The 27,940-nt window shown below is 45.8% G+C and overlaps 1 protein-coding gene across 3 annotated transcripts in view; it reads right to left on the reverse strand.

Annotated features, from left to right (window-relative positions):
- The window catches only part of ST5 (suppression of tumorigenicity 5), a 170,955-nt gene that overhangs the window by 63,722 nt on the left and 79,293 nt on the right, over positions 1–27,940 (reverse strand). For all 3 annotated transcript variants that reach the window (XM_027563218.1, XM_027563219.1, XM_027563217.1), the window contains one exon: positions 287–391. In XM_027563218.1, the coding sequence (XP_027419019.1) occupies positions 287–366 (80 nt within the window). In that variant the 5' untranslated portion in view covers positions 367–391. The remainder of the gene's footprint in view (positions 1–286; positions 392–27,940) is intronic.

Here is a 27,940-nt window from a genome sequence, read left to right on the forward strand (position 1 = left end):
ATTATCATCTCATTTAATCCTCAAGGAAACTCTGAGAGACAGGTACTATTATTATGTCACAGATGAGGAAGCAAAATTTTAGAGGGCATAAGAAAATGCCCTGAGATCTCACTGTTTGGTCAGTGGTTGAAGTTTGGCCCAGATGATTCACCTGGATGACTGTCAGAATCATGAAGATAACCACACACACTTGGCAGCAGTCCTATCCAGGACATAGGGCGTTAGGTGTCCTTTGAGTCTACCCTCCACTGAGCTTCACTCCCCCAGGCAATGTTCCCCGACTCACCTGCTCAGAGTCCCTCGAGGGGCCTTAGTGCCTCCAGCTCCGTGGGTGATGCTGGAATTCTTGTTGGCAGTCATGGTCATTTCTGCTCTCTGCAAACACAGAGCCCTGCAAAGAAGACAAGACCAATCAGCCAAGTTTCCATGGGTAGCCCAAAGCACCTCAAACATTCCCAGATGACCTCCAGAACTGCCAGCAGGGTTTCTGTGGTGGAAGTGGAAACCACTTTCCCACATATATTTAATTTCATCTGTTACAGCTTGTGGGCCTCAAGGCTTCCCTGATCTGGGTTGGGGAAAAGTCTGTGAGCTAACAAATAACTTCTCACTTCACAGAAAACGATTTTAAAAATTCCATTCCCATCCAGCTTCTTCTCGTTACTGAAGTTAGAGTTTCCCAACTTTCTGGCAAGCCATATAGCCCTTATGAATTCTGCCATATTTGTATACTTCCTGAACAATTATTTATTCAGTATTTTTCTTGAATCAACTTGAAACTGACGTACTGGTCTTAACTCCATTCTAAACAATTAGCCACTGACAAATATTTGCTGAGTACCCATTTCCTGGACACTGCCATAAGCAAAGAATAAACCCAAGCCTCTGCTCTCAGGGAGCTTACATCCTAGCAGAAGGAAACAGACAATACGCAGGCACATCTCATGTGTGTGACATGTAAGTGTATGCTTGTGTATAATATGTATAGTGGTAAGTGGTGGGAAGGAAAAATGAAGCAAGGTAGAGGAAAAGGAAAGATGTGCCATTTTAAATAGGATGTTCAGGGAAGAACACCCTAATAAAGTGATACCTAAGTCAACACCATAAAATTATGAGCTATCATATTTTTAACACCCATTAAAATAAAATTAATATGCTTTAAAGTATCTAAGCACTACAAAGTGAAAAATGTTGTATATGTACCATATACGATTAGCTAATATCATATAAAGTTGTTTTATGCTAAAATAATGAAGGAAAAGGTTAAAACTTAAGGGTACATCCAGACTGGAAAAGAAAAAGTAAAATTATCTCATATTGCAGATGATACAATCATGCTTGTAGAAAGGCATAACATTTCCACTAAAACACCGTTAAAATAATATATAATGTCAAGCATGCTTGCAGGATATAAGGTAATACTTAAAGAATCAATTTCTTTCTACACACTAGCAATGAACAATCTAAAAACAAAATCAAGAAAAACAATTCCATTAATAATGGCAGCTTCCCAGGTGGCGCTAGTGATAAAGAACCCACCTACCAATTCAAGGCTTCCCTAGTGGCTCAGAGGTTAAAGCGTCTGCCTGCAATGCTGGAGACCAGGGTTCAATCCCTGGGTTAGGAAGATCCCCTGGAGAAGGAAATGGCTACCCACTCCAGTATTCTTGCCTGGAGAATCCCATGGAGGGAAGAGCCTGGAAGGCTACAGTCCACGGGGTCACAAAGAGTTGGACATGGCTGAGTGACTTCACTTTCACTTTTCACTTTACCAATGCAAGTAGACATAAGAGACATGAGTTAAATCTCTGGGTCAGAAAGATCCCCTGAAGGAGGGCATGGCAACTCATTCCAGTATTCTTGCCTGGAGAATCCCACGGACAGAGAAACCTGGCAGGCTACAGTCCATGGCGTCACAAAGAGTCAGACACAACTGAAGCAACTTAGTATGCTGCACAATAATAGCAGCAAAAGGAGTAAAATACTTAGGAAGAGATGTAACAAAAGAAGTGCAAGACTTATACACTGCAAACTGCAAAACATCATTGACAGAAAGTAAAGAAGACATAAACAGAAAGACATCCCATGTTCGCAATCAGAAAACTCAAAGTTGTTAAGATGGCAGTATTTCCCAAATTGATCTATAGGTTGAATCGAATATCCATCAACTGCAGAAATTGACACTGATCCTAAAATTTTATGGCAGTGCCAGTGACCTAGAGCAGTCAAAAGAATCATGGAAATGAAGAATAAACTTAAAAGACTCGGATTTCCCAATTTCAAAATACCACAAAGCCATAATAATCAAGACAGTGTACACAGATATAAGAATAGAAACAGAAATCAACAGAATAGAATTGAGAAATAAACTCATATATTAATGGTCAGCTGATTTCAACAAGGATGATAATAAGATAATTGAAGAGGGAAAGAAGAGTCTTTTTAACAAACGATGCTCAGACAACTGTGTATTTGTATATAGAGAATAAAGTAGGACACTTGCCCTGACACTATACCAAAAAAAAAAGTAAAAATGTATCAAGAACTAAATTTAAGAATTAAAATTACAGAAGAAAAACCTGGAAGAAAACATAGAGGTAAATCTTCGTAACACTGGATTAGGCAATGGTTTCTTAGGTATGACACCAAAAAGCACAAGCAAAAAAAAGAAAAAAGATATAAACTATATCATATTAAATAAAAAATTTCATGCTATAAAAAATATAAGAGTAGAAAGACACCCACAGAATGGGAGAATTATCTGCAAATGATATATATTGGCTAAGCTACTTGTACCTAGAATATATAAAGAACTCTTACAGCTCAATAATAAAAAAGACACATAATCCAATTTAAAAATATGCAAAGGATTTAAACAGACATTTCTCCAAAGATATAAAATTGGCTAATAAGCACATGAAGCAATGCTCAACATCACTAGTCATTAGGGAAATACAAAGTAAAACCACAATAAGGTACTGGGTTGGCCGAAAAGTTCATTCAGGTTTTTTGTAACATCTTACGGGAAACCCCAAATGAACCTTTTGGTTAACCCAGTATTACTTCACACCACCAGGATGACTACAATAAAAAAGACAGATAAAAACAAGCATTAGTTAGACTGTGAGATGGTGGAGAAATGAGAACCTTCATTCACTGGTGGTGGGAAATGTAAAATTGTGCTGCCACTTTGGAAAGCAGTTGGCAGTTCCTCAAAAAGTGATATATAGTTACCACATGACCCAGCATGACCCACTCCTGGATATACAGCCATGAGAAAGGAAATCACGTCCACACAAATACTTGTACTAATGTTCATAACAGCCAAAAAGTGGAAACCCAAATGTCCATCAATGGATGGCTGCATTGGCAAATGTGGGGCTTTCCTATGGTCCAGGAGTTAAGACTCCAAGCTACCAATGCAGGGGGCATGGGTTCCATCCCTGGTGGGGGAAATAAGATCCTACATGCCACATGGAGTGGCCAAAAGATTTTTTTTAATGTGGTATATCCATAAAATGGAATATTATTCAGACATAAAAAGATACATTCTTCATGGATGAACCCTGATGCCAGTTTTATGAAATGTCCAGAATAGACAAGTCTACAGAGATATAAAATTAGTGGTGGCTCAGGATTGGGTTTAGGGTGGCAGAATGGGGAGTGACTCCTATGAATACAGTGTTTCTTTTGGGGTATGAAAAAAAGTTCTGGAATTAGATAGTGGTGATGGTTATATAACTCTACAAATACATAAAAAACAAATGAATTGTACACTTTACAGGGGTGAATTTTATAGCATGTGAATTATATCTCAATGTAGGTGTTAAAAAAAAAATTAAAAATTTTTAAGTACCTTGGAGAGTGGATGTGACACAGCAATAATTGATGTACCAAATATATTTTCAATATGAATGTGCACTCTGTTCTGGGCTAACATCACCTTCAGGGAAAAGTTAAAAGTAAATAGAAACAACAGTTCTCTCACTCTGATCAGCATTCTCATCACATTGACAAAAAGGAAGCATCTTTGGATATGAAAGTTAAACATTCAGGCTTCAGCAATACGTGAACCATGAATTTCCAGATATTCAAGCTGGTTTTAGAAAAGGCAGAGGAACCAGACATCAAATTGCCAACATCCGCTGGATCATGGAAAAAGCAAGAGAGTTCCAGAAAAACATCTATTTCTGCTTTATTGACTATGCCAAAGCCTTTGACTGTGTGGATCACAATAAACTGTGGGAAATTCTCAAAGAGATGGGAATACCAGACCACCTGATCTGCCTCTTGAGAAACCTATATGCAGGTCAGGAAGCAACAGTTAGAACTGGACATGGAACAACAGACTGGTTCCAAATAGGAAAAGGAGTACGTCAAGGCTGTATATTGTCACCCTGCTTATTTAACTTCTATGCAGAGTACATCATGAGAAACGCTGGGCTGGAAGAAGCACAAGCTGGAATCAAGATTGCTGGGAGAAATATCAATAACCTCAGATATGCAGATGACACCACCCTTATGGCAGAAAGTGAAGAGGAACTAAAAAGCATCTTGATGAAAGTGAAAGAGGAGAGTGAAAAAGTTGGCTTAAAGCTCAACATTCAGAAAACGAAGACTATGGCATCTGGTCCCATCACTTCATGGGAAATAGATGGGGAAACAGTGGAAACAGTGTCAGACTTTATTTTTCTGGGCTCCAAAATCACTGCAGATGGTGATTGCAGCCATGAAATTAAAAGACGCTTACTCCTTGGAAGGAAAGTTATGTCCAACCTAGATAGCATATTCAAAAGCAGAGACATTACTTGGCCAACAAAGGTCCATCTAGTCAAGGCTATGGTTTTTCCTGTGGTCATGTATGGATGTGAGAGTTGGACTGTGAAGAAAACTGAGCGCCGAAGAATTGATGCTTTTGAACTGTGGTGTTGGAGAAGACTCTTGAGAGTCCCTTGGACTGCAAGGAGATCCAACCAGTCCATTCTAAAGGAAATCAGTCCTGGGTGTTCTTTGGAAGGAATGATGCTAAAGCTGAAACTCCAGTACTTTGGCCACCTCATGCGAAGAGTTGAGTCATTGGAAAAGACTCTGATGCTGGGAGGGATTGGGGGCAGGAGGAGAAGGGGATGACAGAGGATGAGATGGCTGGATGGCATCACCGACTCGATCAATGGACGTGAGTTTGAGTGAACTCCGGGAGTTGGTGACGGACAGGGAGGCCTGGCGTGCTGCGATTCATGGGGTTGCAAAGAGTCGGACACGACTGAGCGACTGAACTGAACTGAACTGAACTGAATGACCTTAATCCTGGAGAGTATCTTATTTATTACCTTGGTGCAAATAAGTGATTGGTGTCAATGATAAAAACAAGCCAAACCCACATTCTTGATATCATTTATAATTCTTTCCTAGTTTCAACATGAAATGCACTACCTTCACATAAGCTCTCATGGCTGTTGTTCTGGTGATGATGGTAGTGAGTGGAGTGGGAATTAGAAAGGGAGGAAGCAGCTGTAGGTGACAGCAAGCGATGGTGACAGCAGTGAAACATCCCTCCTACAGTGAAAACTACAGAAGCTTTCAGAAAAAGGAAAACCCTGGGCCTCACTTTTATCCTTCATGAAAAGCCTTCCCAACCTACAGGGAGAAAAATTTTTATAAACTTAAGTGGACAGCATATTTGTGATGAGGAGGAGGAGGGGGTTAGACGGTGAGTTAGTCCTGCCACCAGAGCACCTGCACACACGCACTCAAGAGATGTCCTTTACCTGCCCCAGCCCAGGGCCAAGTGAAGAGCATGGTGGATGGCTCTGTGTGTTAAACAGAAAGAAGGGAAAGGAGAGGCAGCCCTGGAAGCTTTCCCAGGCCAGTTCTCGGGGTCCTCAGGGAACTCAGTGCAAAAAGGAATCAACTCACTAAGCATAAGCTTTCAACTGTGCCCATGGTAACGACGGTCACAATAATCATCAGAACCCATCATAACAGCACTGGACGTGCTCTACCAGCTTCAGGGCAGGCCCTCAGGGGGAGGACAGAAGGTCTGTGGGAAGAACAGAAACTACAATACATTAAAAGAACATGATTAAAAATATATTCTTTCCTTCCCTGAATTTCTGATCTAAGAAGGGTGGACCCACTGCTCTGAAAAGCTATAACAGGAGAACCAAGAGCCAACTAGAAAAAAGGTAAAATGTAGATAACTGTGGTATTTGCTGGAGCCAAAAAGAAAAATTCTATGAAGATGCAACCAAGAAAGGAGTGGATCACAACTGCCACCAGGCCCGTGGCAGTGCCCCTTGGTCACATACCTGCAGAAGCACAGCTGCTATTCCCAGCAGTGGCCCAGGAGGTGAGGCATTGTGGGCAGGTACCGCTGAGAGAAAACCCGGAGAGCCCACTCAGTCAGAGGTGCCTGCTCACGGTGCTCCCGCCACCTGCTCTCTCCAGCCAAGTCTCTCAGACTCAGGGAATAATCCAGCGGCTTGAGAAGCTGAGGACCAGGCTAAACCTTTACATGTGAAACATAGACTTGAACAGTCTGCGTGGCTGGCTTCCTGGGGCCTTCTCCCAAGGCCCTGAGAGCCACCCCAGACTCCCATCGACGCTCTCTGCCTGACTCTTTTGGCTGGTCTGGCTGCAAGGAGAGGAGACACTCCCAAGCAAACGAAACACCCACTGGGAATAAGAGCAGAGAAGCCAGGGGGATGAGAGGCTGTTTCACTAAAATTCAGCCAAAAACTACGTTTGGAAAATGAAATTGTTCAGGTAGGATCAACCACCAATCACGAATTGCTCAAAAACCCAGCTCTGACAAGTTATAGACAACTATCTGAAGAGTTACAACCCAAAGACAGGAATACAACAAGGCACCACTAGAACCTTTCTACAATCTCTGCCCTGAGACAGAAATCACAGTTCTGGGATCTCAAGGTGTAGTGGGAAGAACACCTGACTTGGAGTCTAGCTAATGCTAGTCAAGGGTCATTGCACACCTGAGTTTTGAAGACTCAACTTTCTCACCATAAGAGCAATAATAATAACATGACCTACTCATATAATTGTAATTCAGACACACTGAAGCTTGATAAATCACTTTTTCTTCCAGATCATGCTTCTCTGGGTACTTGGAAGTCGCTTTCTCCATTCCCAAGCTAGATTCATCATTTTTCAGACTCCCCGATACTGCCATTCATTCCAGTGACTCTACGCCAGGCACTGTGCAAGGTACTAGGATATAAAAATGGGGGTCTCCCTGGTGGTTCAGTGGCTAAGACTCCATGTTCCCAAGCAGGGCGCCTGGTTCAATCCCTGGCAGGGAACTAGACCCCACATGCCACAACTGAGAGTTTGCACGCCGCAACTAAGACCCAGCACAGCCAAATTAGGAAATACTAAAATTTTAATAAATAAATAAAAACGAACAGATACAACCTTACCCTGGAGGAGCTAACTGTAAAGGGAGAAAAGGGAAGGAAAAAGTGGACTCCAGGAAGGCCCTATAGAGAGGTGACATTTGAAAGTAAGCCTTAACCTATTTGTGACCTAAAAAAAAAAGATGCATTTATTATGAAAGGTGCTGCTAGATTCTTTATAGAATAGCTAAATTTAAAAGCATTTTAAAGGATTAAATAATTTAATCCCTGTGGCAACTCTACAAAGTGGGTGCTATTATTATTTACATGTTACCAAGGAAACCAATGGAGAAGGAAATGGCAACCCACTCCAATGTTCTTGCCCGGAGAATCCCATGGACAGAGGAGCCTGGCAGGCTATAGTCCATCGGGTCACAAGAGTCGGACAAAACTTAGTGACTAAACCACCACCACCACCAAGGAAACCAAGGCACACAGCAGTGAAATCGCTCGTCCCACGTCACACAGCTAGAAAGTGGCAAGGCAGGAGTTGGAGCCCAGGCGACCCACACCAGCGTCACGGCTCTGAGGCAGGTCTACGCATGACCTCCACCCATCTTCTAGTTTAGCTCTCACCATTCTGGAAACAGTGATAACTTTCCAATCAGGAAATGCAGGTTCAGAGAGATTAAAAGATTGGCCCAAGATCACTCACCTGGTGAAGGAACAGGGCAGGAACGTTGACTCAGCTCTGAGTCCACCATTTACTTACTTTCCTTAATATTGACAGGGGTGATTGTTAAAAAAAAAAATGCAGAGTCTCAGGCCCCATCTCTCCCTCTTGAATGGGGCCTAGGAATCTGGATGTTCAGCAAGCATTTCAGGCTGGTCTTATGGACCTGTGTGAAAAACCTGTGTCCTACCACATGCTAAGAGCTTGTAAAGGTTTGAAGGGTCACTACTGACCATCTTCCCAAGAGTCTGCCCAGCTGTTACTAGGTACCCTTTCCTCCTCCCACCCCCAGCTTCTTCCACCTGCAAAGAACCACTGACCCTCAACAGAGAAGCAGGCACATTATGGGATCCAGTAAAAGCATCATCAACATCTGCCCTAAACAGGGTCCTCAGTCTTCAGTGTGCTCTGAGTTCCTGTATCTCAAAGCAGCTCTTCCTGCCACTCGCCCCTGGTAGCTAACAACGGTTTTCCTCACTTCCCCTCCCTTTCAAACTCCTGGGAACAAGAGTTTATAACTGATGGTTTATAAACTGGTGGTTTGCAACAACAAAAGTATGTCTCATTTGGCCTTCCCTTTATTTTTTTTTAAGTTGAATTGGGTGAATATAAACAAAATGCAAATAAAAATTCAGATTCTGGATTCTCTTGAAAAATCTGCTATCATTTCTGTATTTCTATATGGCAACAGCTGGCAGTCCATTTAGATGTAGCAAGCCCTCCCCAATTTACCGCTGTTCCTCCCCACCCAATGGTGACAGGTGGCCAGCTTTGCTCGGCTCTGTGACCTGACTCTCCCAGTCGGCAGGTGAGTGCTGTGTCCCCCATCCCAGCAGGGAAGGCTTGGGGGCACTGCCCTGCGAGCAGCCATGCAAAGCCTCCCGGAGGGTGGGGCTCGTGCAGGGCAGGAAGGAGCTGATTCTGGCCTCCAGAAGCCCTCCATCTATCTATCCCCCGAACTCCACTGGAGGAGAGAGCCTCGGGGCTCCCTGCTGCGGCTCAGGCCAGCCTGCATCCTGCAGTTCTCTGTCCTGCTCCCTTAGGGCTCTCTCTCCCTACAATCCAGTCTCACCACCCGGCCCACAGGTGCTCTCCCCACGGCCCGAGAGGAATCCCTTAGAGGTCAGTCTCTGAAGGGGGCTCCTTCTGAGGGGTGACCAGCCTCTAAGAATGAACCTTCCGATCACCCTGGTTAGGTGACATTTCTAAATGTCTGTGTGGTACTTTTCTGCAGGCCTAGTTTTGGACATGACCATGTGCCTCGTCCCTGAGAAGGAGACGTCTGAACCCCAAGAGCGCTGAGGAACAGATGCACATGTGTGGAGGGAGGCCTCCCAACCTGCTGGGTTCAAGTTGCCATTGAGAGGAAACACAAACATCCACCAGCACTCTGCTCTGCTGGTCCAGGTAAGAAGTCCAGAGCCTCCACAAAGGAAACCTCTAAACCACATGAGGGAATTTCTGCTGAGTTGACATTCCACTAATCTCTTATGCAAACTCTCGTGTGGAAGTAATAGCTTAGGAAGCAGCCCACAGGGAAGGAGAAGGCAGGCAAGGAAATCGCTGTGTGTCCTGAGAACCTGGGTTTAGCCCAATCCAGCTCTGGACAGTTGTGGTCTGACTGCCCTGGGGTCCACCCACTACTCACCCTGCCCAGGGAACACCCACCAGACCACCCTCACCTTCTTACTGACTCCCCCCTGAAGTCCTTCTTCATTCTAGACCGAAAGATAAGGATCAGACTGGCAGCTCCCCCAGAGAAGGGCCTACATCTTTAATTTCTTCCTCCAAGAGTCTCAGCAACCAACATTGGCACTTAAGCTTCAGGAAGGGTCATCATTAGAAAGAGTTCCTTTTAACTACTCAAGCCAGACCTCTCTACAGCGTGAGGTTTTGTAGGTGTCCCTGGAGTAGGCTAAGGTGGGAAGCGCTTTGTTTATTCTGCCCGGATTGACAGCTCAGGCCTTGTTGCAACAGCTCACCTCCACAGCCTTTGTTCCCTGGCCCTCCTAGGACATTCACAGGCATCCCCCAGGTCTCCTGACACCCTGGCTGCCTATGACCCCACACAGTTGAGAAAGCGGTGTGGTGGTGCTTAGGGAGTTCTTCCTCATGTTTTGAACAATCCTCAGTACCGAGCAGAGAGTTCTTCACCTAAAAGGCCCGCAAATGTTAACTGATTTGCTAACTGATGGCAAAAGTGGGCCCCCAAGGAGTCAAAGGCCAGGAAGACAAAGGGCACGAGAAATTCGAGCACTGACCATTATCCTGTAGGGTACACTCCTTCACTCCCCACAGTCCTGGTGGCTGTACAACCAGTGAAAGGGAGTTTTCCAACTGTAGCTGTCACCCAGTTGGGCTGTCACCAACAGGCCTTCCCCCTCCACCCTTCAGCCAGTCACCTCTCCCGAAGGAGTTTCAGTCTCCTCACAAGTGCCCCTGGTACCTTCCGGGATGTTCCTGCGGTAACAGTTCATTCAACACACCCAGGAAGAGAGACTGTTCCTGGGAAACCTGCCTTCATCTCACTCACGCTGTCTTTCTCCTCCTCCACCCCTCTTTTCCTCCCTTTCTTTCCTGACTCATTTCTGACTGGTTATCTGCCCACAATCTTGTTTTCGGCTCTGTTGTACCTAAAATCAAGCAGCTACAAGGGAAAGGGGAGACAGTGGGCTCAGAGATTGGGTGCTGGGCATCAAAAGCTATCACAAGGGAGCCAGCGAGGTTTTTCTCAAGCCGATCCCCTAATTCCCTCCGAAACGCCAGACCCTTTTTCTCCATCAGTACCTCTACATACCTGGTACCTTGGATCTTTTCCATTCCAGCCCCAGGTTCTGGGGTTCTAGGTCCAGAAAGCCCTTCGAGCAAAATTGTCAAGGGGATTATGAGCCTGGTCAAGTGGAGAGGGACCAAGATTTGTTTTGCTGGGAGATCAGAAGAATTGCCGAGTGTTTTTACAGGTCCCTGTGAGGCTGAAATCCTCCTCAACCAGTCACAAAAAAGATTATTTTTGTTGTTGAATAATAACCAAAAAAAAAAAAAAAAATCAAGCTCTCTATCCATCTCCTCACTGTCCACTTATCACTCCCACATCCTCTTTCCCAACTCTCCTCCTCAAAGAGGCTTTTAAGTTGGGGTTTTCAACCTCAACCATTTTCAGTCTCTTTTCCTGCCAGATGGTCCTTCTCCACTTCAGTACTGATTTCGTGGAGGTTTGAAGCTGGGTTTAAATGTTTCCTGAAAGCCTAAAATGGGCTGAGGGCTTGTTAGGCAATTCCAGGCCAAAGGAAATCTGGTTGCTTCCAAGACAGTTTTATAAACCTCGACATAGCTATTTCTGCCAGTCTGGAAACTCAGCTTCTTAGCAAGGACCTTAACCCAGCTCTGCCAGGACGATGGAGCCTGCTCCGTCCAGAGAATGGAGGCCTGCCCCACAAAGGCCTCCCTCTTCCTCCCTGGCAAGAAGAACCTTGTGGGTCCTGTAAACATGTTGGGGATTCCAAGGCCACAGAGCTAGCTCATACCAGAGCCTTCCCTCTGCCAGTCATAGCAGACTAAATGCCATTTCCTGCACATGCCAGGAATGTTTATGCCTCTAAGCTTTTATTCAACCAATTCCTTCCATCGTGAAGTCCTCCACCCCCATTCTTTCTTAAATATTCAGTTCAAATGTCAACTTCTTTCTGAAGCCTTTCCTGATCCTAAATCTTGACCTCATTCTCACCCTTCCCATGCTCTCCAGCCTAGCTGAACTCAACCTGACCGATGGCAAGATGCCTGCCCTGCTCCAGAAAAACACAAAAGCCACAAGTGAACTTTCTCAGAAAGAGACTAGGAAGTGGTAAGGGCTAAAGGGGCTGGGGAAGTCTCAATACCTTCATTTTCCTATCTGTAGTACAGGGAGAATACTCTACCTCTATCATGAGAACATCAAAACCAGTGAGAAGCCATATATAAAATACAAAGAATACTCAGAACCAAGAGGTAACATACTTGAAGTCTCTGGCATTCCCCCAACTCTCAGCCTCAAGGCCTCTTCCCTTGTCCTCACTCTCTTCACTCTTACTCTGTTTCCCATTTCATCAAGAAAACAGAAACAATCAGAACAGACCCTCAATAAGCTACCATCATCAGATGCACCCATCACCAGCAACAGGGCAGATCTTGCCACTTCTCTGGCAAAACCCTAACATGGATCCCAATCACTCAAAGAAAGAGCCAAAATGTTCACAATGATCTACAAGGTCTTCATCATCTAGGTCTCTATGATACTTCCAATCTCATTTCAACTACTCTTTCCCCACCAGCCATATCTTCCTTATTATTTCCTCAAACACACCAGGCACATTCCAACTCCAGGCCTCCACACCCACTGTCCCCTGTAACTACAACATTCTCCCCCAAAAGAGGTTCCTCCCTCACCTCCCAGGTCTTTGGACATCACCTTCTTAGTGAAGATTCCTCTGGATCACACTATAAAATTTAGTATTAAGAAATTACTATATTAAAAAACCTTCCTCCACCCTACTATCCCCTCAGTCCTCCTATTCTCCCTTCTCCTGTTTTACCCTTCTCTATAACATTCATCACCATCCAACACAACTACTCTTCTTTTCCATTTATTTATTATGTCTGTATAAGTTCCATGAGGCTAGGGATTTGGGGGTTTTGTTTATAGCTGTACCCTTAGTGCCTAGGACAGACCCTGGCACACAGTAGGCCCTCAATAAATACTTTTTAAATTATTTGTTTATGGCTATGCTGGGTCTTCATTGCTGCATGCAGGCTTTCTCTAGCGCAGCACGCAGGGGCTACTCTTCAGTTGCCATGCACAGGTTTCTCATTGTGCTGACCTCTCTTGTTGCAGAGCACAGGCTCTAGGGCCTCAGCAGTGGCACATGGACTTAGCTGCTTCGTGGCATGTGGAATCTTCGTGGACCAGGGACTGAACCCATCTACCCTGCAATGGCAGGCAGATTCTTAACCAAAAAATATTTGCCACCAGCTCAGAGTGGCTGTACCAGACAGAGTGAGCAGCTTGGTCAAGGTTTTCCATTATGGTTATTGCTTTTTGCCCTGTTCTTGCTCCAAGGTCTCCTTGGCTTTTGCTCACTGTTTTCCTTCTTCCAGAAAGAAGGCCCATCTGTCCAGGCCCATCTTCCAACACCACCAGCCTTCCCAGTTCAGAGCCTGACCCACCCGCAGCAAGCATGTCCACGCAAAACATTCAGAAGGGGGTCATGTCCTCGGAACACCTCTGAACAGATTCAGACCAGGAATGGCTTCAGCCCCAGAACTGAAGTTGCTCTCTGCAAAGATTACAATGATTTTCCTGTTATAAAACACAAAGATCCTTACTCTGGGGCTTAGTGAATGACAGGACTTTCCTATCCTGATGTCTGCTGCTTGGGACACTGACCAGCCCTCTCTGAAGCACTGTCATGTAGTTAACTTCAATCTGGAGTATGCTCTCTGGGGGTAGCATTTTACCATCTGCCTGGAAGATCTCCATGCTCATCAAAAGAGGGCACAGGTCATGAAAGGCTGGGGAAATATCATAAGAGAAGTAGAAGGAGAGACAGGTGTGGCATCTGAGACTTTCGTGTGTTTACTCACTCGAACCCTTCCAAGGCATCTCTCTGGCCAGGCCCCCCTTGCCACTGTGCTATATCCTGGTCCTTGCCCTTGAGCAGCCCTCCATCCTGCCTGAGACTGTCGAGTAAAGGAAAGATGCTGGTACAATGTAATGAGAGCTCTGACAGAGGTATGGACACAGAGCTCTGAAAGCAAGAAGAAAGACACCTAACCAGGTGGACAGGACAGATGCAGGGGAAGGTTCTGGAGGAGACAGGAAGTGACGCTGGGCTGAGTCTTGTAGGACTTGTGGAAGACAAAGAAAACAGAGGAAGAATATTGCTGCTAGCAGAAGGAAAACCGTGAGCAAAAGCCAAGGAGACCTTGGAGCAAGAACAGGACAAAAAGCAATAACCATAATGGAAAACCTTGATCGATCAGATTACCATAATGGAAAACCTTGATTAATCAGATTACACTAAATAAGAAATCTGTTCATTAAAAAATGCCATTTAGAGAGTGAAAAAGGAATCTTCAGAATGGGTACACAGATTATAGAACTTGGCAGAGTGGGAACATTAGTTACACAAAGCAAAGTTATCTAGGAGAAGTTAAGTCACTCTCAAACTGCAGATCTTGGCCAGATCATTGGGGCTGAATCTCCCTTTGGATAAAAGTCCCGGTCTTAGAAGGGAGTAGAAGAAAGTGTATGTACACAGCCAGGCTCGGCTGTTCTTAGTATGCATTTATCTCATTTAATCTAGCTGTCATTATCTCTATTTTATGGAGGAAGAAACCAAGGCTCAGGCTAAGTAATTTGCCAAGGGTTTTAGAGTAAGTGTAGATCCCAGAGTCCGGAAGAGGTTGGCACTGAGCTCTGTAACAGAAACCAGAGCAGTGAGTCCCTTGGTCTCTGTCATATCTTGTGGCAGGAAGCCATCCTCCATCCCGAGTACACTCCTGCAGCCCAGCTCTATCTGGATAGAGTTAGAAATGGCAGTAGTCTCATGCCCGGCCCCCAAATTCTTGGTGTTAAAATCCCATTTTTCTTTAAGCCATTTAGTTCAGAGGGCCCTGAATCAACAAAACATAAACATAAAAAGGACTTTCCTGGTGGTCCAGTGGTTAAGACTTCACGCTCCCAATGTAGGGCTGGGGGTTTGACCCCTGGTCAGGGAACTAATAAAATCCCACATGCTGTGTGTCATGGCAATGGTAAATACATGAAAGAGATGCTCCTCTTTTGCTGTTCTTCAAGTCTTTTCTCCTTATCATTCTTCCCCACCCAGGGGACAGAGGCACTCACAAACACAGACCCTGGTAAAAGAAAAGCCTTCCCCTATACAGTCTAACAGGAGCTGAGACTGAAGATAAGGGGCATTTGTCCATCCATCTACCCAACGGCTTTAAAGGTTATGATGGGGACAGAACTGGCCTTTTTCCTCCTTTAAATGAAGTAAGTGCTACTTGGCTTCTGTGGTTCTCAAACTGTGTGCAGAGGTGCCCGAGAGTACCACAGGGAACTCAAAGGGGGTGCTGCAAGATATTTTAAATTTTTGAGGGAAACAAGGGCAATATTCAACATTTGTTGGACATGCCGTGAGTTTTAACATGAGATCGCACTACATTCTTTTCGATGATGTCATTTCTTTGTGAAGCTGGGTTTTCAGCAGCTGCTGTGATTAAAAAGCAATAACCGTGTGAAAAGCAATGTGGAACAGGAAATGGGGATGGCAATATCCAATGCAATTCCAACACGTGAGATGTGGTGCAGTGCCAGTACATCCCATTAGCTAGTGCCTATGGCTACTTGAGAATGAAATACAAATATTTGTAATTGAAATGGAAGTACAATATTATGCTAGGTTCAGGTGTACTAGGTAGTGATTCGATATTTGTATATGTTATGATCACCATGATAAATCCAGTCCTATACAAGTTATTACAATATTATTGACAATATGCCTTATCCTGTATATTACATCCTCAAGACTTACTTATCAGGTAACTGGAGATTTGCACCTCTTAATCCCCTGCACCTATTTCACCAATCCCACCAACCCTCCTCTAAAAATATTTTTCCTTTCAATTTATAATGTTTTTCAAATGGCTACTCAGTTATTAGGATGTATAAGCACTTACTACATTGTTTACACTTAAATATTTCATAAAAATATTCCGCCTCTGAGCATTGTGAAAAATGCTCAAAATTCCCACAAACTGAGGGAGTTTGGGAACCTCTGTAGCAGGTGTTTTTAAGTCTCTGCATCAAGGAGCCATGGAGGAGCTCAGGGCGGACCCAACCTGCCCCAGCAGCATGTGGGCAGCTAGCACTCAGGCCTGTGGACGGCACGCTCAGGCTTCCCCCACAGCTGACAGAGCAGCTGCCCCTCTGCCTGGAGAGATGAGGCTGCACACCTCTCAGCTCAGAGGCTGCCTACATCTGCATCAGCTTTACCCCAGGCTCCCGGGCTCCCCTCTGAACTCCCTCCTTGAAAAGTTATATTCAACAGGAACCTCATGAATAAAACCCCAAGCCAGCCCAGAAGCCAGCAGGCCAGCAGGGGACTTCCACACACGCTCAGACTTGAGCAATGCCCACAAACCAAACCATTAATCCACAGAGGGAGGGAGTGATGGGAATCTGGAAGAGGGATTCCACGGGCAGCCCAGCCGCTGAAAGGCCAACTGGGCTTTTGGGTGAAGATTTACATGAAAATTATGTCTTTGTGTCCTGCTAGTCTCCCCCAGCCCTACCACCACCCTGGGGGTCTCTGGTCTGATACATTCCCTCCCTCTATTCTTCCTTGAAGTCATAATCCTCCGTTGGTGACATCACAGCTGTTGATACAACAGCCAACTGTTGTGATGTCACAAGACTCCAACTTTTATCATTTTCAGTAGGGAGTGGGGTTAGAGAATGTGATAAAGGGCTTGTACTGCATAAAGTCATAGAACTGGAATCTGCTTTTTCATGCTAATTTCCCTGGTAATGAAGGGCACTGGCTCAGAAAATGAAAGGCAAGCAAGCCACTGGCAGCAAGGCTGTGTGCAGATTCATCTACACCAAGGGGAGTGGGGTGGGGTAGTGGGGCTAGGACAGAACAGAGACAAAAGTTTTTAATTCCAGGATTAGCCAAATATGAAGATCTTCTCAGTCTGGCCAAGTTTAGAACTTTCTCTTTCCATTATCCGTTGTCTGAGCCCAGGGTGAGCAGAGCAAAGCTGAAATGCAGGAAATGCTCCAGGCTGGAACGTTCCTTGGAAATTAACGTTTGTGAAAAAGCCTTGGGTTCTGGACTCCACACTGTCCGAGGGACAAACTCAGTTTGGACGCATCCTGAGGACCAGGATGGACAGGGCATTCACAGGCATGTCACAGGAGAAACGACTAAAGAACGGAGAATGTTTACCCTGGAGAAGAGAAGACTGAGGATGGGCGAAGCCGAAAATTGCCTTGAGAATTCTGAAAGGCCCTCATGTGAAAAAGGGATTAGATATGTTATCTGTGATCCCCCAAAGAGACCTTAGACAAGGAGAAGATCCAAAATGGCCAAAATGAGAACATTTTATTCTTAAATTTCAATTACAGACAATAAGTTCTGTTTAACTCCTCACTTCTAAATTACAGACTAGGCTCCTGAGGACAAAGACGGTCTGAGTCACTATGGTTTACCCCAGAATTTAAAGTGGCACATACTAAGAGCTTATTAATATTTGTGAAATAAATGAACAAATGAAGCAAGGACAATGGTCTGCTCAAAGTTGGTGCTTACTCATTCACTCGATTAGTATTTTTGAATCCCTACCACATGCCACTCACTCAGTTAAGATGCTGGGGATACAAGGGTGAGAGAAGTAGATAAGGTTAGTCTTCCCCTCCCCCTGCTTTGTAGATTAGCACAGATACCATGTAAGGTCCCTTCCACTCTTGAGACTCCTTCATTTTCAGAGATGACTAAGATATTTTAAACTGAGAGGAAACAGGACCCTAACAGATAAACCCCACCCACCACTACTGCTACTGTTCACAAGCCTGGAAATCTGGACCAAGCTAAGGCTACCTTCAGCCAGGGAGAGCCCCCATGCAGAAATAGCCCGGTGCTGGACCAGACTAGCCCAACCCAGCTGGGCATTTTATCAAAGACCCCCAAGCACCCCAGACAAGACAAAGTAGGCTCCTATGTAAACCAGGGCTCCCTCAGCCCAGCAATAAGTCAGTACAGTCCAGTTAGGTAACCTGGGGTATTTCAGATACCCTCACTTCTCTAAGGAACTTAAAATGTCCCCATCAGCCTCAGACTATTATCTTGCAAGGAAAGAATTCCCAAGATCTTCCAGGTTGTACTGGGGACACAGACTCGGTTCCAACTTCTGAGGGTATGAACTGAAGGTAGTGAAACTAAAGGTAACAAAACATGATTTAACAACTATGATATGCAATACACCAGATACACAATATACACAGACATTCTCCTCTCCAGGGTAGTCCTTCGAGGTCTGAATGTTTATTCCAATACATTCTCAAAACATTCCTAAAATTCCTATTTGGCAATTGCCCTCAGAAACTTTGGAACATTATCTGAATTTCCTCTGAAGGAAAATCTGCATCCATTAAGGATGCTAACTCATTCAGAGCCATAGGACAAAAAGGGTGCAAACCAGAGAAAAGTACCTCGGGTCAGAAGCAGCAGTAACTGTCAAGTAACCTGTGGAGCCTTGATATCAAAAGGGGTGCATACTGAGACTGCCCCAAACTCCTATTTTTTAATATAATTTAATTTAGGTTAATTTATTTTTTTGGCCATGCCACATGGCTTGTGGGATCTTAGATTCCCCGACCAGGGACCGAACCCGCACCCTCAGCAGTGAAAGCATGGACGTTCCCTAGACACTGGACAGCCAAGGAATTCCCGAAATCTCCACTTTTTAAGAATACAACTGTTTGAGGTCCCAGACCCCTCCAAGTATCTAATAAACACCAAGAACCTCCAAAGAAAATTTCTAAGAACAGAAACTTCTGTCTGCCAGTTTAGGAGGTTCAAAAGTGCCCAAAGTTCCTCACACACCCACTCTAAGAATCTTTGTGCTAACCCACTTTACCTGCCCCGCAAGTGCACAGGTAATTGTGAATGCAGGCCTATAGAACTCAGCAGGTGTGCCAACACTGGGCACTGAGAGTGTGCCAACAAGGTGCCCTGCTTCCCTGAGTCCTTGCACAACTGCTTCAAACCTGGATGCCAGCAATTTACAAACTGCTATGCATCACAGGCCTTCAGGAGTAAAGAACAGTCATATCCTGCCATATATGGAATCTAGAAAAATGGCACCGATAAACCTATTTGCAGGAATAGGAATAGAAACACAGACATAGAGAAGAGACTTGAGGTCACAGTGGAGGAAGGAGAGGGCGGGACAGATTGGGGAGCGCCGCTGACATAAATACACTAGCCTGTGTGAAACAGAGGGCTAGCAGAAGCTGCTGTACAGCACAGGGAGCTCGGCTCAGTGCTCTGCGATGACCTAGAGGGGTGGAATGTGGTGGGGGGGTGGGAGGGAGGCTCAGGGGCAGGGGATGCATGTATACTTATGGCTGATTCATGATTTGTACAGCAGAAAGTAATACAACACTGTAAAGCAGTTACACTCCAATTTTTTTAAAAAAAGGAATAGTTGAATGCAAAAACATCAGACACAAATGCCAAAGATCCCAAGACTCAAATGTGACATTTTCTAAAGTGGTTTGTGAACTGGTGCTGAAGACAATTCCTAAAGAGGAATCAAACCTACCTTGAGTAACCGCAGCTTTTTAGCCATGTAAGTGCACAAATGAAGAGCAAGCTGTGGGCACAGCACATATTTCTCCCCCTTCCCTAAGTTCCCAGTCTCCCTAAGGGATGCATGGGGAAGATGCCTCCTCCCTTCTTCTGGGCCAGCCAGCATGCCCACCAAGCAGTTCTTGACACACAAAGAGCCACCCAAGTCACATCTGACTCATGCCAGAGCTCTCTGTAATGAGGTATGACATGTGTCTAAGCTCTTGTATATTTTCACATTTGTAGCCTACAATTAGGCATTTCTGAGGGATGTAGCTGACTATGGTTCTGTTTTGTGACCTATAATTATTCACACAGGCATCACAGCCCATCCAGGCAACTGTCAGGCTAGAGGCACTCTGAGCTCAGACCTCACGGAGGAGGTTGCTCGGCTCTATAGTTAGTGACAGGCCTCCGGGGTCCACACTGCTTTTCCTGGGCTGCACATGCAGACGCTATCCCCTCTGTTCCCTTCACCAATCTTCCTCATCCACTGCCCAGCTCAGCACAGTGCAATCGCAAGCCCAAGGGTTGGCATCTCTGTGGACCCAGTATCCGCAAATATGGACCACTTTGCTGGACATACTCTCCATTACCAAGGCTGTAGTGATTTAAACAACTTCTCAAACTCCCTACAGATCTCTCGCCTGAGGAAAAATGGGTCACATCCACCAGCCCACAGAACCTTGCAGTCCACTGCTGTGGGGCTGGGCTGTGGGAGCCGACATGGGCCACCTCTCTGAGCCAGCCTCTCTGCCACTAGTTGCAGAGGCCTCGCTGCTCCCAAGGGCTCAACAGAATAATTCTCCCCCTTGCAAACACCCACCACCATGCTTCCTCTCTGCCTCCCTGGCTGGGAGGGAAGGCCTGGTTAGCCCTTAAGATCTGTCCCCTAATGATATTTCACATTTATATTTAGTTCCATTGAGAACTAGTTTCTTGATTCTTTAATGGAAGCTCAAGTCTTGATTCTAAATATAATCAATGATGCCACCACTGGCCAGCACAGAGCAGCCGTGAAGTACAACTATGGCCCGCACTCAGAGCAGCACGCACTTTACGTATGAGCCCAATATCTCAACCACAATTACTATGCAAGTTACCCTTCTTCCCCAACTCTAGTTCCAAGTCCTTCAGAGTCTAAAAAGTTTTAGACTTATCAAAACAACATTCATTGCTAGCTCATTTGAGTCTGCCAAACAAACCCCAGTGGTTAAATGCAAAAGGTATTTTCTCCATTTAACAAAGGAGACTAGTTCAGGGAGGCTGTCTTGCCCCTAGGTCACTCAACTCGTAGGTACAGAACCAGGTCTAAAACTACTATGCAGTTCTTCGTATGTTAATAATTAACTACCTCATCTGGCTTACTGTAAGGATCAAAGGGCTAAAATACGAAAAGTACTTGGAATAACGTCTGGTCCAGTGTGAGGACTATGTTATTACTGGTGCTGTTGTTGTTATTATTAAGAATATTATTACCATCACCACCCAGAACCCTCCCATTTCAAACCTAAAGCTCCTTCTTCTCTGTCCTTGTGCAACTTCACAAGGATTACTCAGGGGGCAGCTTCATCTAACCTGAGTGAGTCTAAACCACGCAGTTTGCCTGTGGAATCTGGAACTTACCGGGCTTTCCATCTTACCATTCCACAAACTTCCCCGTGCTTTTGTGCACACTTGCATGCACACATATAACTACTCTTTTTGCAAGTCTAACTCTCTAGTCTCTCAGCCTCCAAGGTCACGTATGCTATGTTAGCCAACATTCTGTGGCTTGCCTTCCCTGCAGTTGCCAACTTTTCACTCATTTGGTTCCTCTCTTCTACAATCAGTTAATGAGTATCTGATTCTTTGGCAGGCACCGGGGAGGGTAATATTCCTTGCCCTCCAATACCAAATGAGAAGTACGGGAAGAGTGGGACACACAAGGGGAGTGAGAGCACAGAGGTACCAGAAAATAACTGTCTGAGAGCAGCACAATGGATTTTAGAAAAGCAACGTCCAAATGAGAGTGACTAGACGTACCTGGGCAAAGGGAGAGAAGGACATTCAGAGCCAAGAGAACAGCATTTAGACAGGATTTCAAGGCTAAATTATACAGAATACGGTCATTTCACGCTGCCAGCATGAAGGGGCTGTATGTGTATACATTTGTATATGTGTGCGCAAGAGAGACAGACAGAGACAAAGAAAAAGAGAAAAAGCAAAGAGCGAAAAATGAGACGTCGGAGGCTGAGCCCACACTGCCTGGGGGCAGCAGGCAGCTGGGACAATACACGTCACCTCCGCCTTTCCATGGTCTGAGTGGCAATCCCGACTCCTTGGTATGCTTACGGTGCACCAATTTTAAATGCAAAATCCTTTAACAACTGTTTTCTCTTTCCTTCTGTCTTCCCTTCCTTCTAAAGGTCTGTTTATCTCAATTCTCATTTCTGCCCCACTCTGAGCCCGGAGTTTTAGTGCCAATGCTTTTACACAAATCCAGCTTCACGTCCTGAGCAAAATATAATTTCATAGGAATGTAACTCTGGAATGATCTCATTGAAAAAGCACATCCAGCAAAGGCCATGAGCAAATTTCAGGCCAGCCCATTCACACCCAGAGCCAAGGAGATCGCAGACCCCTTTCCCTTAAATGGACAACATGCCTGGGACCCAGCAAAGCACACCAGCTGCCCACGGGTATTACCCTGCCCACAGTCAGCCTTCCTGCCTGCACCCTGAGGCCTGGGCCTAGAGCAGCGACCACCACAAACCATTCTGCACCGTACAAGGACAGATTTTCAGGAGAGCATCCAAGCAAACAGGCCTCACTGCCTAGACTCTCCCCATGTCCCTTGGGAGGGCTCTGGCTGCAGGCCAGGAAACGTCAGCTGAAACTCCTAACACCCACGTCACAACCCTGTCAGGCAGAAGGTCCAGAAGCCAAGCTGGTGCGAATGCTCCCCACACCCACCTGCCTTCCCTACCTCTGAGAAGCTCAGCTGCTATCCACCTCTATTGAGACAGTCAAGAGAGTAGGGTGTTTGACTCTGAAACCAGATGGCAAAGCCAGGGCTAGTCCCTTCCAGCAGGACTGAGACAGAGTAGAACTGGAGAAGAAATAATATGTTAGAATGGACTTTCGAAAATTTTAGCTGAAAAATCACTAAGCTGGAATCTTTGGGAAAAAATGTCCTTATTCCAAATCTGTACTTCACCCCCATGAATCCTCATAAAATGGACCAGAAGAGGAAGAAAAAAATGAATGGCTTGCAGGGCCGACAGAAACTCTATATATTATCTTTGCAACTTTTCTGCAAATCTGTAACTCTTCTGATATAGAATGTTTATTAAAATTAGTGGTTAGTCATTGTTTCCTCTGTAAGGAATAATGGGAAAAGAGTAGTCTGGGGTATGAATTCCAACTCTATTTCTACTAGCTACCAAGCTGTGAATAAGCTTTCGAGGCTTGAGCTTCCTTAACTCTGAGGTGGGGATGACAGCTCCAAGCACGAAGTATTCTTGGGCAGATTAAATAAGATACTGCAAGCAAAGCACTTACAACTGCCCAAAGTGCTTTCTTTCTGGGCAGTAGCAGTTCTCCAGTCTGGCCAGCCTTCTGGCCAGCTTTCACCTTGGGTTCTTGGCGACTGCAGTTGGAGGCCCTACCTTCACTCCACAGCCCTACAGTCTCTATGATTTACAGCCTTTTCCACACACGGCATCACAATTTAAGCCCACAGTAATCACCCAAGGGCTGAAAGCCACCTCACAGCGCGTTCCAACTAGCGAGAGCACACCTTTGTTGACAGAAACATGTTGTTCTCCTTCCTGCTTTCCCTTCCTCCAATAGGATCCAATGTCACTGCCAGGAGCTGAATTAGTTCTATGAGGTTCACGGGGGTCAACCAGAAGGAAAGGCAGAAGTTGGCAGAGCTGGGCTTGCAGTACAATCAGCCGTCCATGTTAGGAGGCTGGCAGGGGAAGAAGTATGCTCTCAAAGTTGCCGCAGAAGACTCTTCACCCCTCAGCAGCACCACCATCCCCAGCCCCTCACATGAAGCTGGACTGATAAACTACATTTCTGCCAAGTCAGTGGCCATAGTAAGTTCCCCAAAGCCAAGAGACAAGCCCTCAGGCGGGGCTTGAAGTTGCCCCCCAGCCCTGCAGCCAGGCCACTCCATGACTCTTGGTTCCAGGATGTGCTGTCCATTTTCCTCCTCCAAGACTGAGGTGAGTGGACAGGGGCCCCTTCCCACTCTCCTAAATGGGTGGGCTGGAGGCCAGGGAAAGAAAAAAGGGAGGAAAGGTATGGCTCTGATGTCACATTCTCTCTCTGAAAATCACTCACAGGGATATCAGGTCCTTAAAAACTCTCCTAAAACAAAGGAGAAGTCTAATCTCACCCTGAAAATTTAGTGTCCAAATAAGGGAGCAGTCAGTGCTAGAGAACTGTTAGCTTGTTCCAACTTTGAAAAGCCCTGTGAGAGAAGCAGTTCCCAGGCTTGGGATTCCACTGACAGGTTGTAACCTCTTGAAACACTAATGGGTACATTCTAGTGGCTAATTTCTCTGACCTTCCAGATGGCTGTACTGGGGACACGCCCCAGCTGAGGCCCAAGGACATTAGTTCCTGGCAGCGAGTGTGCAAGCGCTGAGCAGCCCAGCTGAGCCAGACAACAGCCCCAGCTCCAGAGGCTTCAAGGACACACTTTGGGAAGCAGAGTTCAGGAAGAAGATGTCCTTGGAGCTATTTCTTATTTAACCAAATAAGAGCCAAATATAGCCAAATATGAAGGAGCTAACTATGTCATCTGCTGTGCAATTTATCTCCAGCTAATCACCTCATACCAAGCTTACTACAATGGTCTCTGATTACCTAAAGAGCACTTTACCGAGTGCCAGCCATGGATGCAATATATAAATGTGAAGTGTTACCAGTATCATTACTAGTTCCCATTCTTCTTCCATCTCCTCCTGCTCATAAACAACTAAGTATTCTAGAATCTCAGTATCATCATCATGTTGCTCTTTTGGGCTCCTTAACTGCCCTGGGTATTCTCTGGAAGGACTGATGCTAAAGCTGAAACTCCAGTACTTTGGCCACCTCATGCAAAGAGTTGACTTATTGGAAAAGACTCTGATGCTGGGAGGGATTGGGGTCAGGAGGAAAAGGGGATGACAGAGGATGAGATGGCTGGATGGCATCACCGACTCGATGGACGTGAGTTTGAGTGAACTCCAGGAGTTGGTGATGGACAGGGAGGCCTGGCGTACTGCGATTCATGGGATCACAGAGTCGGACATGACTGAGCGACTGAACTGAACTGAACTGAACTGCCAATCACGAGCTTCTCTGCTGGCTCAGATGGTACAGAATCTGCCTGCAATGCAGGAGACCCAGGTTCGATCCCTGGGTCAGGAAGATGCCCTGGAGAAGGGAATCACAACACACTCCAGTATTCTGACCTGGAGAATTCCACGGATCAAACAGCCTGGTGAGCTACAGTCTATGGAGTCTCAAAGAGTTGGACATGACTGAGTGACTAACACACACACACACACACACACACACACACACACACACACACACAAATGCCAATCACACCAAATCCAGACTCCTCTGGGTCCTCCAGAACCTTGTGAAATGCTACCAACCAATCTCGCTTCCCTCTTCTTCCTTCCCTGTTGCTCTTTCAACTACCCTCTTTCCCTACCACCACCACTCCCCTACCATCCTCCATTCCCCTCCATGCAAAGACACACAGACTTGCATACACCCCCTCCACATACACACACACAAATGCACTTCTATCTCCAGGTAGGACACCTCCCTGCTCCATACATGTCCATTTCTGCATCTGCAGCTGTGTTTTTATGCTCAAACCATTTCCAGCCTGGAGTTCTCTCCTTCCTCCCTGTTATCCAGATCCTACCCATGCTCCATAGCCCAGTATAAGGTCCCTCCCAAACTTCAGTTTGGGAGACCATCAGATCCACAAACAACGAGCAACCATGTGTTAGGCACTAGGCCACTCACTAAGGGCAGGGGAAAGAAAACAACACAACCCTCCATGCTCCTAACTGGTGGGAGGGGCCTCACCACGAACCTCCCTTTTCACCTGAACTGTGCAGGTAGGGGAGTCAAGAACCAGACCTCAGAGGCGGCTTGTTGCAACATTTGCAGGGGCAAAGGTGGGGGTGGGAAAAGAATTCCAGTTGGGTGAGGTGGACTTACCTCTCCTTCAGCCTTTCTAAGGAGCTCCCCCTACCCCTCCACTGGGCATGGTGGTTTAGAACATACGCTAGCACAAGAACCATCATTCTTTCTGCCCACCTTGGGGAGCACTGTCTCCTGCCCTGCTTTGGAGTTTTATCAGCTTCAGAGGCCAGCAGAGTCCAATCTCATTCAGTTAAAAACCTTAGTCAACTACTCCTCCCAAGGACCAGATACTCAGCTTCATAGCCCTACCGTAAGTCAGGGAAAAGAAAGCAAGCAACCAACCCTTTCCTTGGGAGTTCCCAGACTTTGCATCACTGTGACTGCATAGCTACTGGGGGCCAGTGGGGGGCAACCCCTTAGGCACTCCAGGGTGGTGTGCGATTCTCAGACCCTAATAATAACTTCACTCCTCTCTCTCCTGTTCTAGAAAGGTTACTGAATGGGAGTGAGATTGCTATCATTATAGGAATAATCCCACATTCCTTCTCAATTATAAAAATAGGTAACTTATTCACATGTACCCTGGTCCTTTAACTTCTGCAGTAACAAATGGAGTAACGCCACATGACATATCATATCAACGCAGCAGCTCTTTCCACCTGAATCAGAAACAGGAGAGGCTCTCCAGACATGCTCTTAGACTCAAGGAGGAAGGAAGAGAGAACACCGAACTGCCCCAATTTACAGTTCCAGCAGGAGAAACTCACAGTCTTCCTCCTCAACCATCCTCATCACAGTCCATCTACACCTCATGTCTCCAAAGAAGCTCCTCTCACATGAGACTCAACTTTTACTTCTTGCAACAGCTAACGATTCAGGCTCCAGCTAGTAAGATCACTCTTCCTAGCCAGGCTGAACTGGCATCAGGAACCATTCTAAGGAAGCTCACTCAAAACACCAGTCATGTGTTTGGGTGTGCAAACCTCAGGGGGCTCTGACAGGTCAGGGCTGCCAGAAAGGCCATGGCTGCTGCTGATCCATGTACACCACTTGTGGGTGCAACAAGGGATTAACGAGCAAAGCCTTTCAGAAAAGGCAGGACGGAAGGAAGAAGCTGCCGTCGTCAGCCCTCGAGGATCACTAGCACCTAGCTCAAAGGCGTGTGTGCCTGAGCAAAGCTATATTCAACTGAAACAAGCAAGTCTCTGAAACCTGTGGCAACCAGAATTATGTCTTCTACTTTCTTGCCTCTAAGACTTTGCTTATATAGTTCTTGACCTCCCAGCCTGCCCTCTAAGGGCAGTCCATTGCTAAAGGCTGAAGGGAGGAGGGTCCAGGGCACACTACACATCTTTAGAGACTTAGCTACACATTTCCAGTCCCCCTTCACTCAGCCCCTCCCCTGTCCTTGACAACTCCAATTTTCAGTCTCCACATATGTGTCTATGTGTCTGCACTTTATTTACACTACCCATGTCTGTTGTTAGCAACAGAAACAAAGTACTTTAAGGCAGAAAAGGCAAGCCAGCCAACTGGCCTGCTGCTCCCCATCCTGCTTCCAGCTCAGGGAAGAGGCTGTAAGGGATCCTTCGAGCTCCAATAGACCACGTGGGCTGACAGCTCCCTCGTACCAGGGGGGCTGGCATGGAGCTTGTTCACCCCCAAGTCAATCACAGCGGTGTGGGGCCCCAACCACCCACCCTCCCTCTTCTCCCCTGGAAGCCATACCCTGAACACCTGACCTGCCTCTATGCTGACTACTGCTGGCAGGCAGACCTTCAAAAGCCAGAATTCAGGAAGCCCACCCTCCTTCCTTGTACACCAGGAGACTGTAAAGATGCACAGGCATTGACTCCCCTGATCCAGACTCTAGAGAAGTGACCCAAGGCTAAGTTTTACCTTCATATCCTTTACCATCTTCAGTTTTTCTGCTACTGATAAACTTCCAAGTTCTAGTATCAACCTCCTCAATAAAATCAACAGTAGTCACTGGTCACTGATCACTGCTTTGTTTTTAGCAGAGAGCAAATAAACATGAGATGTGATTCCTGAACTCAAGGAGCTCACAGTCTAACTCAGGGAAGCAAGACATAATAGGAAATAATTCAAATGTGAGTTCCAGACTAAAAGTGCTCAAAAGTACAGCGGGTGGGAGTGGAGGGGCTCATGAAAGGATTTCTGTGGGAGACGAAAAAAGAGACAAATTTTAAAGGACAAAGAGTAGTTGGACAGAATGAGACAAAAGGTTGTTTGAGATTTAGAGTCAGACTATGACTCAAGGTCCCAAGGCAGGAAGAATGGCAGCCCTGGGAGGTAAGGAG

This window comes from Bos indicus x Bos taurus, chromosome 15 (assembly GCF_003369695.1).
Source record: "Bos indicus x Bos taurus breed Angus x Brahman F1 hybrid chromosome 15, Bos_hybrid_MaternalHap_v2.0, whole genome shotgun sequence".
Lineage (NCBI taxonomy): Eukaryota > Metazoa > Chordata > Mammalia > Artiodactyla > Bovidae > Bos > Bos indicus x Bos taurus.